This window comes from Schistocerca nitens, chromosome 1 (genome assembly GCF_023898315.1).
Source record: "Schistocerca nitens isolate TAMUIC-IGC-003100 chromosome 1, iqSchNite1.1, whole genome shotgun sequence".
In the NCBI taxonomy this organism is placed as follows: domain Eukaryota; kingdom Metazoa; phylum Arthropoda; class Insecta; order Orthoptera; family Acrididae; genus Schistocerca; species Schistocerca nitens.
The window spans coordinates 1,091,336,532-1,091,351,054 of NC_064614.1; the positions used below are offsets into that span (position 1 = coordinate 1,091,336,532).

A 14,523-nucleotide genomic window follows, 5' to 3' on the forward strand; every position below is an offset into this window, starting at 1 on the left:
AAAACCGGAATGTCGTAGCCGAATCGGGATGTCTGGTCACTTTAGTCAAGACTTAACTACAGTAAGTAGGTTCAAATGGATGTAGCTTAAGTCAGTCTGAGCTGTGCAAGGCCTCTTCACCTCGGCATAACTACCGTAGAGAGCTGCAGCAAACCAGTCGTCGCATAATACGCATATGTACGAATATATGCATTGTGGAAGTAATAAGTTCCTTGTTCCGATTCCAGACTTGTTGGTTTAAAAACATATTGACGGAGAATGGAACAGTTTGTACTTTCGATTATCTTGATTTGTTGCATATGATGTTCCTGAGGTGATGATGGTGTTTGGTTCGTAGGGCGCTCAACTGCGCGGACATCAGCACCCGTACAAAGTCCCAATTTTTGCACAGTCCACTTTCTTACGCAGTCCAATCTAGTCATTGCCACGAATGATGATGATGATAATGATGAAATGAGAAGTGCAACACAAACATCCACTCTGAGGACAGAGAAAATCCCCAACTCGTCCGGGAATCGAATCCGGGAACCCGTGATCCAGAGTCGGCAATGATAGCCACTAGATCACGAGTTGCGGACGTTCATGGGGTAAATTGTTGTGACAGTCAGTTTTTCAGATTACAGCTGGTCATTCAAAAAGTTATTTGACAGCGAAATTTATTCTTACTAACGAGGAAAATAGGGCGAGTGCCATAACCTGATTTCCCAGAAACTTCGGTCAGTGGAATGGGAGTGAGAATAACCTAAGACGTGAAACTTCCTGGCAAATTAAAACTGTGTGCCCGACCGAGACTCGAACTCGGGACCTTTGCCTTTCGCGGGAGAGCTTCTGTTAAGTTTGGAAGGTAGGAGACGAGGTACTGGCAGAAGTAAGGCTGTGAGTACCGGGCGTGAGTCGTGCTTCGGTAGCTCAGATGGTAGAGCACTTGCCCGCGAAAGGCAAAGGTCCAGAGTTCGAGTCTCGGTCGGGCACACAGTTTTAATCTGCCAGGAAGTTTCATATCAGCGCGCACTCCGCTGCAGAGTGAAAACCTCATTCTGGAAACCTAAGACGTGTCTCGGCTTACCTGTGTACAGGGTGTTACAAAAAGGTACGGCCAAACTTTCAAGGGCCGGCCGAAGTGGCCGTGCGGTTAAAGGCGCTGCAGTCTGGAACCGCAAGACCGCTACGGTCGCAGGTTCGAATCCTGCCTCGGGCATGGATGTTTGTGATGTCCTTAGGTTAGTTAGGTTTAACTAGTTCTAAGTTCTAGGGGACTAATGACCTCAGCAGTTGAGTCGCATAGTGCTCAGAGCCATTTGAACCAGCCAAACTTTCAGGAAACATTCCTCACACACAAATAAAGAAAAGATGTTATGTGGACATGTGTCCGGAGACGCTTAATTTCCATGTTAGAACTCATTTTAGTTTCGTCAGTATGTACTGTACTTCCTCGATTCACCACCAGTTGGCCCAATTGAAGGAAGGTAATGTTGACTTCTGTGCTTGTGTTGACATGCGACTCATTGTCCTACAGTATTAGCATCAAGCACATTTCAGTCGAAGTGTTCGTACGCTTCTCAACAACAGATTCGGTGTCCGATGGATTGGTAGAGGTGGACCAATTCCATGGCCTCCACGCTCTCCTGACCCCAACCCTCTTGACTTTCATTTATGGAGGCATTTGAAAGCTCTTGTCTACGCAACCCCGGTACCAAATGTAGAGACTCTTCGTGCTCGTATTGTGGACGGCTGTGATACAATACGCCATTCTCCAGGGCTGCATCAGCGCATCAGGGATTTCATGCGACGGAGGGTGGATGCATGTATCCTCGCTAACGGAGGACATTTTGAACATTTCCTGTAACAAAGTGTTTGAAGTCACGCTGGTACGTTCTGTTTCTGTGTGTTTCCATTCGATTAATGTGATTTGAAGAGAAGTAATAAAATGAGCTCTAACATGGAAAGTAAGCGTTTCCGGACACATGTCCACATAACATCTTTTCTTTATTTGTGTGTGAGGAATGTTTCCCGAAAGTTCGGCCGTACCTTTTTGTAACACCCTGTATACTCGACCACTTCTGAAAAAAGGACGGTCAAAGTTTGCGAGGTATTTTCCAGGTGCTGTGTATGTAATTTACCGCGTAATATACGTAGACGCAATGGTGCACAGTGGTTAGAGTTGCAACTTTTTTAATTTTCCGCGCCATGTTCGAAACCTGATTACTACTTTAATTTTTGTTTTTCATTTATATGCCCATGTCTATAGATAATTACTGCACGAATTTTTTCCGGTGTATACTGACATATCATTGTCCTTTTTCGTCCACTACCTGCGAATGAATCAATTTAAAGAATGAGAAAATTGTTTGAAATTATTTTCGGTGAAATTCTTGTAGTGCATCTTGATTCATAATCAGTTGCAAGCGCCACTTGTCGGAAAAGTGCTCCGTTACGCAGGATTTGCGGCGAAATTATTGCCAACGTCCGAAATCTTCACCAATGTTAACAACGTTTCTTTTCCGAGCGACATTCATACGAAGAAATGTCACTGTGGCAAACCTGTCTCCGTGTAATGCTGGCGGTGGTCGGTATAACTGTGTTTTGAATCTTTATACAATAGGTATCATCCAAAGGGATCTTCCTGAAGAATAAAGATATAAATAAGATACAAAAATTAATATAAGGATTGGTTATGAATCCCAGATGTAATTTTACTATTACTATAACACACCATTGTATCCCATAATTTGATATGAAACAGTCATGTAGTAACCTTCTACCAACATGGATGGATAAATGAAAAAAAAAAAAAAAACATAAAAACCATAATCAGGTTTCGAAGAAGGAGCGCAAACTTAAGAAGCCGCGACACTGACCACTGAGTCACCATTGAGTCTGAAGCTATAGCACCAATAAAGACACATAAAGTACCTCGAAAACGGAGACGGGTGTTCGCTTCTTTTATCTCTCTTCCACTGAGCAAAGTTCCTGCGAAATCGAATGATGACACTTGCCGTGTTCTCGCAAGTGAAAAAAATGGTTCAAATGGCTCTGAGCACTATGGGACTTAACATCTGTGGTCATCAGTCCCCTAGAACTTAGAACAACTTAAACCTAACTAACCTAAGGACATCACACACATCCATGCCCGAAGCAGGATTCGAACCTGCGACCGTAGTGGTCACGCGGTTCCAGACTGAAGCGCCTAGAGCCGCACGGCCACAGCGGCCGGCTCTCGCAAGTGATTCTATTGTCTCGCCTAGGAGTAGCTCTGACTGAGTTGGTTTCTCCGCTTGTTGTGTTATATGATATTAGTGGACTCTGGGCAAATTTTTCGAAACCTTTTTACACCACCAATGTAGTGGTTAAACTGTGTGCATTATGTTGCTGTACTGACTTGGCCTGTCGAGTTCAGTCATATAAACACGTGCACATGGTACAGTTTTTAAACGGAGTGCCGAAGAAGCGGTTTGTAACTGTTGAAGTCCACGCGGAAAAAGCCTTCCTCTTTTATATGTTTTGATATGGGACTGGTTTGGAGGTGAGATGTAAACACGAAAGGAGAGCTACCGGTATAGAATCTCCTGCCCCCTCCCTTAGTTTCCGTCCTCCCCACCCGCCTCTCCTATCAGGAGTGACGCGACAGTAAAATTTAAAATTTCAGGCACGATATACGTCGCAGTCTCTGAAAGAGCAGAAATTCCGCTCTCCTAGAGCCGGCGCCGTTTCCGTACGGCTTATTAACAGCGAATGGCAGCGCCGTCTCGGAGAACCGAGGCGTACAGCGCGGGACAGGCAGATTAATAGCCGAACTTATCTGGCCATTAGGACGGATGAATACTGACTTTCAGGTCGCAGTTTGGGGAGGGGAAGGGAGGTGGTCCCCCGGTGCTGGATGCGAGCCAACGGTTGCCACGGGCGACTCGGAGGACCCGACGTTGACACGGCTGCTCTGACGCCGCGGAGGAGAAAGAAAAACAAGAAGAGGGAGGAAGAGGAAGCGACGCAGAGCGAGACGTGGTGGTGGTCCGGCCATTGGGCTGTGGGAACAGCGGGCCGGAATCTGGAAGGAAGGACCGCGAGGCGGGCTCGCTTGCGGGGTGACCGCGCCTGGACCGGAGTTTTCCCAGCGCCGGAGGCGGCCGTTACCGCGCGGATGCTGCGCCCGGCGGCCGCTACCTGTTTGAGCCGCTGGACCGCTTTTTCTGGTTATCTGATGCCCGCCGCCCTTACAAAACTGCATTTATACGCCATTGTATTGTGCCTCGCGCTATTTAAAAAAAAAGCGGCCCGCTTATTCTGGAGATCGCCTCGCCTCGCCACTGCTCGACGACGAGTCCGTTGCCCGGGCTCCGTGTGAGAGAGATATTTTTCTGTTCCTTCCTTTTTCAGCTTATCCGCTTCCTGTTTTACCGCGGCAGGAATTCATGGCTTAATCTTTCATCCGACGCTGTGTTTACATTTTGCGCTTCGCATATACTTCTACATTCACGGACTCCAGCATGCGCGCGCGAGAGCGTTCTCACACACACACACACACACACACACACACACACACACACACAAAAGCACATGCAGGCCGGTGTAGCCGAGCGGTTCTAGGCGCTTCAGTCTTCAGTCTGGAACCGCGCGACCGCTACGGTCGCAGGTTCGAATCTTGCATCGGACATGGATGTGTGTGATGTCCTTAGGTTAGTTAGGTTTAAGTAGTTCTAAGTTCTAGAGTATGTACGTCTGGAGTACACCATTGTATGGTAGTGAAACATGGACTGTGGGAAAACTGGAACAGAAGAGAATCGAAGCATTTGAGATGTGGTGCTATAGACGAATGTTGAAAATTAGGTGGACTGATAAGGTAAGGAATGAGGAAGTTCTACGCAGAATCGGAGAGGAAAGGAGTATGTGGAAAACACTGATAAGGAGAAGGGACAGGATGATAGGACATCTGCTAAGACATGAGGGAATGACTTCCATGGTACTAGAGGGAGCTGTAGAGGGCAAAAACTGTAGAGGAAGACAGAGATTGGAATACGTCAAGCAAATAATTGAGGACGTAGGTTGCAAGTGCTACTCTGAGATGAAGAGGTTAGCACAGGAAAGGAATTCGTGGCGGGCCGCATCAAACGAGTCAGTAGACTGATGACCAAAAAAAAAAAAAAAATGTTCTAGGGGACTGATGACCTAAGGTGTTAAGTCCCATAGTGCTCAGAGCCATTTAACACAAGCACGCGTTTATTACAAAATTATTCCTGCAATTCAACAGTAATACGAGAATCACTATTTGTACTGTTCCACATTCAGTACATCTCCTGCACATTGTCAGGAAAATTGAATGATACAAACGGAACCACACTTTACGCACGTATCGTTCTAGACTGTATACAGTATTCCTACAGTTACAATAAAATTCCAGTCACATACTTCATTTTAATAATAAATGAAAAGCACCAGTTTGCTTTTGTTCTACAATGCTATTTTTATTGCTAACCGGTTTTCGGCTTAAAAGGCCATCTTCAGACATTTACTGAGTATTATCACCAAAGAAGTTAAATGTTTAACTTCTTTGGTGATAATACTCAGTAAATGTCTGACGATGGCCTTGTAAGCCGAAAACCGGTTAGCAATAAAAATAACATTGTAGAACAAAAGCAAACTGGTGCTTTTCATTTATTATTATAATGTTGTTCTACCAAGAACCGACGGAAGATTCTGTTAATATGATATTTCATTTTTTTTATGATCACGTGTTTCACGGGGTACATGAGAGTCTATATCCAGTTTTCTCACGATGAATGAGAGTAATACCTGAGACACATTGTAGCCAACACTCAACACAACTGATGGAGAATAATGACTAAAATGGCTCTAAGCACTATGGGACTTAACTTCTGAGGTCATCAATCCCCTAGAACTTAGAACTACTTAAACCTAACTAACGTAAGGACATCACACAAATCTGTGCCCGAGGCAGGATTCGAACCTCCGACCGTAGCGGTCGCGCGGTTCCAGACTGTAGCGCCTAGAACCGCTCGGCCACCCCGGCCGGCGGAGAATAATGCATTTTGAATATAAAAACTCATAACTACGACCCATCATTTATGAAATATCTGTTTACTTCCATTAACTTGTTTTCAAATCATGTCAGGTTAGGTAACGCCAATAAATAAATAAAATTACTGTGTTCTACAATATCGGTAATGGGTAAGCTCAAAGTCGAACTATAAATGCCCGCCGTACCAAGTTACGCTACTGTCAAAAAACTTTGATATTAACCTCGTGCATGGCAGATCCTTAAGGAATGGTAACAAGGAAATCAAAAAGGTTACAGTTTAACAATCCGACGACATAAAGATTATTTGGACACTACTATTACGAAATTCGGCAGTGAGTTTGTTCAAAGGATTATTCCATCTTTCAGTGTTTTAGCAAACCAAGAATCATGATGCTTGGCTACGGTTTTGAAGTCCGTTCCTCTGGAGTACACTGACATGAAGTACAATTAATTTCAAAACATAAATAAATAAAACTGACCTTCGGCATGAGATTTTATTTCTTCGAAGAATTACTTTGCACTAACAAGTAAGACAGTGTCCGTAAATCGAAAGCATGAGTTTTCGACACAACAAACAATATTTCCCTACTTTACCTTCCATAAAATTACCAGAATGTTGTGCTTTTGTGAGGAACTGACGAGAATGATGTGACTTACGCTATTTTTAAAACTCCATTTGATCCACTGCCTCCTTACTTTATATTTGGTCAAAGTGCCTTTACTATAATGAAGAACGCGTATTTTCTCCCACAAAAAAATAGTGCATTAAGTTGTCAGGTATGCGAGTTTTCGTGGCACTTCCCATTACAACCGAAAAAAGGGCGATGTCTTCTATATTTAGAACGCGGCGTCTTCTATATTGATAACGGGAAGATAATTATCGCTTTAACAAATGATATGAATTATTTTTAGAGTACTGTTGCCAACTACTTTCATCAATACGGATGCAAGGGCACTAAATAAGTGTCAGGAGAACTAAGAACGTCTTTTCGTGTTAAGTAAAAGTGTATTTCGGTTAATTTTACTTCAAGCTGTATTTTCTTTCCCTTTTTTGGGGAAATCCTAGTGTTTCATGCTTTCTTGATTCCGTTCATTTTTCAGTTATTGGGAAACTGATGCCGCGGCAATACAGAACCCCACATACTTCAGCGTACTGGATTTTCCAAAATACAAGAAGTGGGGTAAAATTGTGTCAAAAAGTCTCATGGGCTGTCTCTTCAGGCAACTGATCAAATTAATGCGTAACGCACACCAATGAGCTACACGAAACCTAAAAGGATATTACAAACGCCAAACCGACATACGTGGCGCAGTGATTAGATCGCACAACTCGGCATTCGGGAGCACGGAGGTTCGAAACCTTGTAGGCCATCCAGATTTAGATTTTCGTGGTTTCCATAAACAGCTTAATACAAATGCTGGGACATTGCCAATTTCTTTCCCCGTCATTCGTTTGCGCTCCCTCTCTATTGACCTCCTGGTCGTTGAAAGGGCGCTAAACTTTAATGTTCCTTCCTTCCTTCCTTTCTCGGGAAGCGCCACATCTAAGCTTTTAGAACTCAACACAAGTAAAATTCAATTAAGTTTAATAGTAAATGGAAATATCCACAGTATTCGTAAGTTCTCATGTGACGATCCCAGCTACTGACAACTTCTTCCTTACTTTTTCCTCATTCGATTTCCTCCGTTACCTTTTACTAAGATTTGTGTACTTTTTACTCCGTAGGCCTACTATAACATTACCACACGATAATGAAACATCTCACTATAAAATACCCTTAGTGAATGGGAGAGGTGATTCTCATGGTCTGTAGTTAGGATGCGCGCCGTAGTCCTACTAGAATAATATACAGAAACCCTCAGAAGACTGATAGGGCTAGATTACGTAATAAAACTGAGTCCTCGTCACAGCAGCAAGTTTCCCAGGCTCTTTTTGTTTTTGTTTTTTTAAGTAAGTCACAGAAACAACTGTTAAATGGACATCAGATATCTGTTGCACAGAACTCTTAGGAATTTGCCCATTAGGGCTCGATATGTATATAATTTGTCGGAGATTACTGTGACCTCTTCTTTTTATTTTATTTAAATTTTTGAATTTCGATACATAACATTACAGGCGGCTCATCGATGTTTTAAGTTTCAGCCATCTAAAAGATATCACATGAATGGGCCATCTAAAAGTCACTCGTCAGTGTGACCCACTTCCGTTAGGACTGTGGCTATGAAAAATAAAAGTCGTGGATTATGTTCACTAAATTACTGTATTTATTCAAAATAGCCTCCCTCTGAATCAAAACACAGCTGAAATCGTTTTAAACCTATTTTGAAACGGTCACTGTGGTTCTTTCTGGGAGCTGCGTTTAGTACTGCAGTACAGGTTTCTTTAATGTCCTCAGTTACTTCATAACGGTGTCCTTTCATTGACAGCTTTAAATTCGGAAACAACGGGAAGTCGGCTGGGGCCATCTGCGGAGAAAACGATGGGTGATCCAGGACTGTGATCCGTTTGCTGGCCAAAAAACTTGGGCACAATCTTCGATTTGTGGACTGGGATGTCGTGAAGGAGGAGCAGTCATGAAACTGGCTCTCGGTATTCGGATCGAATTCGACGAATTGTTACCCACAAATGCTGGAGGACTCAACAAACTTTATGTTGCTTCACTGTTTCACTGCCATTTGCCTACGAGGGTCAGACACATAGCCGGCCGTGGTGGCCGAGCGGTTCTAGGCGCTTCAGTCTGGAACCGCGCGACCGCTACGGTCGCAGGTTCGAATCCTGCCTCGTGCATGGATAAGTGTGATGTCCTTAGGTTAGTTAGGTTTAAGTTCTAGGGGACTGATGACCTCAGATGTTAAGTCCCATAGTGCTCAGAGCCATTCAGACACATACTGTTACATTCGCGTCCAAGATGCCTGTTGCTTTCACATTCTACATAGATCTTTTTTATAACTTCAAGGATCTTAACGTCGCAATTCGCAACGAGATAGCATTGCAGTTTGGAAATCCACAAAAGCAGTCCTAAATGAACAGGTAAACACTGTGGGTACGCATCGGTTCTACTTCTGCATCTTTTCTAATGTTTCCTACACTTCCGCCATCCTGTTGACGGCTAGGACTTATCTTAAGTCGCTTGGGTATTTCTAGAGACCCCTCTCATACAAGCAGAACTGTGATGATGATGATTGGATTGTGGGGCGCTCAACTGCGCGGTTATCAGCGCCCGTACAAATTCCCAACTTTGCTCAGTCCAATTTTGCCACTTGCATGAATGATAATGAAATGACGAGGACAACACAAACACCCAGTCATCTCGAAGCAGGTGAAAATCCCTGATCCCGCCGGGAATCGAACCCGGGACCCCGTGCTCGGGAAGCGAGAACGCAACCACGAGACCACGAGCTGCGGACACAAGCAGAACTGAAATCATCTTCCTGTCATCGTAGCAAAATGCAACGTAATGTCGCGTCGGGATTTCGCATGACTGCTCTTTTCACCATACATTTACGTTTTTTCCTGGCTGCATATGTATTGGAAAGGGTCTTCTATTATTAGGAAAAGAAAAGGTCGCCTCCACTGAATTACTCCAAGATTACCTTGCCAAATCAGCTGTCTTTCAGAGCGGGAGTGATAGATACCACTCGTGTTGCCGCCGCTTGTACTCCTCGCTCATCCGTCTGGTGTGTATTCCACAGAGACCTGCGCACTGAAGCCGATCCGGGTGGAAATTAATGAACCCGACTGCTCATCTCCGACACCGGTGAGGCCTCCCCCAGAGATCAGTAACGGCGAGGAACGCGAACACCGGTCGAGCCGCGAATGGACCACCGGACCCTACTGACCGGAATTAAGTTAAGACTGTAGCCCGGGGTCGTTACCGGGACCGGACGTCCGATTCTCATGTAAATCGGGGCGTCGCGCAATTATTTTTCCCACTTGTCGGCGGCGGCCGGGGGCAGGTCTCGCGGCGCGGTGGCATCCCCTCCCCGGGGCGGGCGCGACAGTGCGTGCTCCTCCGTGCTCCCGTGGGATCTGGCCCGAGTGACCAGTGCCTAGCTGGCCGCGCGGCCGGTCAGTGATGCGCGCGTCGCCGCCTATGGATGGACCACTGGATAGCGTGCCAGTTCCTCGGCGGCGGGCAGGCCCAGCCGCAAGCGCACCGCCAGCCGCCACCGCCTCCGCAGCAGCAGCCGCCGCAGCACCACCACCCGCTGCAGCTGACGCCGCTGGCCGGACACGCGCACCGCCTCCTCCAGCCCCCGGGGGCGGCGCGACAACACGTGTCCGCGATGCTGCCACCGCCGCTGCCGCCGCAGTTTCCCTGGCACGTGACCCAGCCGCCGCCCTGGCACTTCGTATACCAGGTTAGAGCGACGCCTCGCCGCGCATCTCCCTGGGGACTCCCTAACGGGCACAGCTCTCGAAGCTGCCTCGTCGCCAACACGACCGTCACCTCCAGAAACCTTCAAACCGCGGCACTGTCAATGATATTTGACGTTGTCAACATTTGCTTTGGAGCGCGCAGTTTAGTTTGGAAAATAATGTTTTATTCGCAACTGTCTTGACCGCTTTTGACGGATTTACAACATTTTACCGGATTCGACTCTTATACCGGGAGATCCAAAAGTTAGTATAAATTTGAAAACTTAATTAACCACTGAATAATGTAGATAGAGGGGTAAAAATTGACACACATGCTTGGAATGACATGGGATTTTATTAGAACAAAAAAAGTTCACAAAATGTCCGGCACATGGCGCTGGACAGCAAAACTTCTACCGTGACAGCCGGACGGTGTGGCCAAGCGGTTCTAGGTGCTTCAATCTGGAACCGCGCGACCGCTACGGTCGCAGGTTCGAATCCTGCCTCGGGTATGGATGTGTGTGATGTCCTTAGGTTAGTTAGGTTTACGTAGTTCTAAGTTCTAGGGGACTGATGACCTCAGATGTTGTAACCTCTGGCGTGCCACAGGGGAGTGTTATGGGACCATTGCTTTTCACAATATATATAAATGACCTGGTAGATAGTGTCGGAAGTTCCATGCGGCTTTTCGCGGATGATGCTGTAGTATGCAGAGGTTGCAGCATTAGAAAATTGTAGCGAAATGCAGGAAGATCTGCAGCGGATAGGCACTTGGTGCAGGGAGTGGCAACTGACCCTTAACATAGACAAATGTAATGTATTGCGAATACATAGAATGAAGGATCCTTTATTGTATGATTATGTGATAGCGGAACAAACACTGGTAGCAGTTACTTCTGTAAAATATCTGGGAGTATGCGTGCGGAACGATTTGAAGTGGAATGATCATATAAAATTAATTGTTGGTAAGGCGGGTACCAGGTTGAGATTCATTGGGAGAGTCCTTAGAAAATGTAGTCCATCAACAAGGAAGGTGGCTTACAAAACACTCGTTCGACCTATACTTGAGTATTGCTCATCAGTGTGGCAGTGTGGGATCCGTACCAGATCGGGTTGACGGAGGAGATAGAGAAGATCCAAAGAAGAGCGGCGCGTTTCCCCACAGGGTTATTTGGTAACCGTGATAGCGTTACGGAGATGTTTAGCAAACTCAAGTGGCAGGCTCTGCAAGAGAGGCGCTCTGCATCGCGGTGTAGCTTGCTCGCCAGGTTTCGAGAGGGTGCGTTTCTGGATGAGGTATCGAATCTATTGCTTCCCCCTACTTATACCTCCCGAGGAGATCACGAATGTAAAATTAGATAGATTCGAGCGCGCACGGAGGCTTTCAGACAGTCGTTCTTCCCGCGAACCATACGCGACTGGAACAGAAAATGGAGGTAATGACAGTGGCACGTAAAGTGGCCTCCGCCACACACCGTTTGGTGGCTTGCGGAGTATAAATGTAGATGTAGATGTTAAGTCCCATAGTGCTCAGAGCCATTTGCTACCGTGACGGGTGAGAAGTACGCCGATATGTTACAGAATCGCATCATCCCCAGCCTGGCTGATAAACACCTGCTGGAACGTACGATGTTTATGCAGGATGCCGCTCCACCCCATATTGCTAGACGCGTGAAAGATCACTTGCGCGCGTCCTTTGGTGATGATCGTGTGCTCAGCCGACACTTTCGTCATGCTTGGCCTCCCAGGTCCCTAGACCCCAGTCCGTGCGATTATTGGCTTTGGGCTTACCTGAAGTCGCAAGTATATCGTGATCGACCGACATCTCTAAGGATACTGAAAGACAACATCCGACGCCAATGCCTAACCATAACTCCGGACATGCTTTACAGTGCTGGTCACAACATTATTCCTCGACTACAGCTATTGTTGAGGAATGATGGTGGACATATTGAGCATTTCCTGCAAAGAACATCATCTTTGCTTTGTCTTATTTTGTTATGCTAATTATTGCTATTCTGATAAGAAGAAGCGCCATCTGTCGGACATTTTTTGAAATTTTGTATTTTTTTGGTTCTAATAAAACCCCATGTCATTCCAAGCATGTGTCTCAATTTGTACCTCTCTATCTACATTATTCCATGATTTATTCAGTTTTCAAATTTATACTGACTTTTTGATCACCCGGTAGGTTGTCAGCAGAACCAGTGTCTTGTTGCAATAGTATTAGGTTGGTGCATAAGTTAGTAGCTTCTTTCCGTAAGTTTAATAAACACAACAGACCCACACAACAGAGACTATGTTGTTGTTGTTGTCTTCAGTCCTGAGACTGGTTTGATGCAGCTCTCCGTGCTACTCTATCCTGTGCAAGCTTCTTCGTCTCCCAATACTTACTGCAACCTACATCCTCTGAATCTGCTTAGTGTATTCATCTCTTGGTCTCCCTCTACGATTTTTACTCTCCACGCTGCCCTCCAATGCTAAATTTGTGATCCCTTGATGCCTCAAAACATGACCTACCAAAAGGTCCCTTCTTCTTGTCAAGTTGTGCCACAAACTTCTCTTCTCCCCAGTCCTATTCAATACCTCCTCATTAGTTATGTGATCTACCCATTTAATCTTCAGCATTCTTCTGTAGCACCTCATTTCGAAAGCTTCTATTCTCTTCTTGTCCAAACTATTTATCGTCCACGTTTCACTTCCATACTTGGCTACACTCCATACAAATACTTTCAGAAACGACTTCCTGACACTTAAATCTATACTCGATGTTAGCAAATTTCTCTTCTTCAGAAACGCTTTCCTTCCCATTGCCAGTCCACATTTTATATCCTCTCTACTTCGACCATCATCAGTTATTTTTCTCCCCAAATAGCAAAACTCCTCTACTACTTTAAGTGTCTCATTTCCTAATCTAATTCCCTCAGCATCACCCGACTTAATTCGACTACATTATATTATCCTCTTTTCGCTTTTGTTGATGTTCATCTTATATCCTCCTTTCAAGACACTGTCCATTCTGTTCAACTGCTCTTCCAAGTCCTTTGCTGTCTCTGACAGAATTAAAATGTTATCGGCACACCTCAAAGTTTCTATTTCTTCTCCATGGATTTTAACACCTACTCCGAATTTTTCTTTTGTTTCCTTTACTGCTTGTTCAATATACAGATTAAATAACATCGGGGAGAGGCTACAACACTGTCTCACTCCCTCCCCAACCACTGCTTCCCTTTTATGCCCCTCGACTCTTATAACTGCCATCTGGTTTCTGTACAAATTGTAAATATCCTTTTGCTCCCCGTATTTAACCCCTGCCACCTTTAGAATTTGAAAGTGAGTATTCCAGTCAACAGTGTCAAAAGCTTTCTCTAAGTCTACAAATGCTAGAAAAGTAGGTTTGCGTTTCCTTAATCTTTCTTTTAAGATAAGTCGTAAGGTCAGTATTGCCTCACGTGTTCCAACATTACTACGGAACCCAAACTGATCTTCCCCGAGGTCCGACTTTACTCATCAGTAATATACTCTCCTTCACTATTTACAACAGTCTGCCAACGCTGCGGTAACATCTCGATTCCGCGACTGTAGAAACCACGTGCTTTTGAGGCGAATAACTCGTCGAGCCATGTTCGCAGCGCATTTTCATCCTGAAAGGATGTTCCTTCAAGGTTTTTCGATACAGAGCGGAAAAGATTAAAATCTGAGGGCGCGAGATTAGGTGCGGAACGACTTTCCAACCCAACTTCTGTTCAGTGTTTTTTGTCAGTCTAGCAGAATGCGGCCGGGCGTTGTCGTGGAGTAACAGTACTTCACGCAGTCTTCCTGATCGTTGTCGTTGGACTGCGTCTCCAAGGCGTCTCAGTTGTTGACAGAAAATGTCAGCAGTGTTCAAAAATGGTTCAAATGGCTCTGAGCACTATGGGACTTCACAGGTCATCAGTCCCCTAGAACTTAGAGCTACTTAAACCTAACTAACCTAAGAACATCACACACATCCATGCCCGAGGCAGGATTCGAGCCTGCGATTTTAGCGGTCGCGCGGTTCCAGACTAGAACCGCTCGGCCACTTCGGCCGGCTGTGGGCAGTGTTGGTTACATCTCGGTGAATTATGGATCCCCTGAAGTCTTTGTG

At 45.3% G+C, this 14,523-nt stretch overlaps 1 protein-coding gene across 3 annotated transcripts in view; it reads left to right on the forward strand.

The window, feature by feature from the left end:
* LOC126198581 (helicase domino-like) overlaps nucleotides 1-14,523 on the forward strand; it is a 582,238-nt gene that overhangs the window by 307,780 nt on the left and 259,935 nt on the right. The window contains exon 1 of one of the 3 annotated variants that reach the window (XM_049935033.1): nucleotides 10,315-10,396. The exons of the other annotated variants lie outside the window; for them this stretch is intronic. Within the exon in view, the coding sequence (XP_049790990.1) occupies nucleotides 10,322-10,396 (75 nt within the window). The 5' untranslated portion in view covers nucleotides 10,315-10,321. Of the gene's footprint in view, nucleotides 1-10,314; nucleotides 10,397-14,523 lie in introns of those variants that run through there. 3 annotated transcript variants of the gene reach the window in all.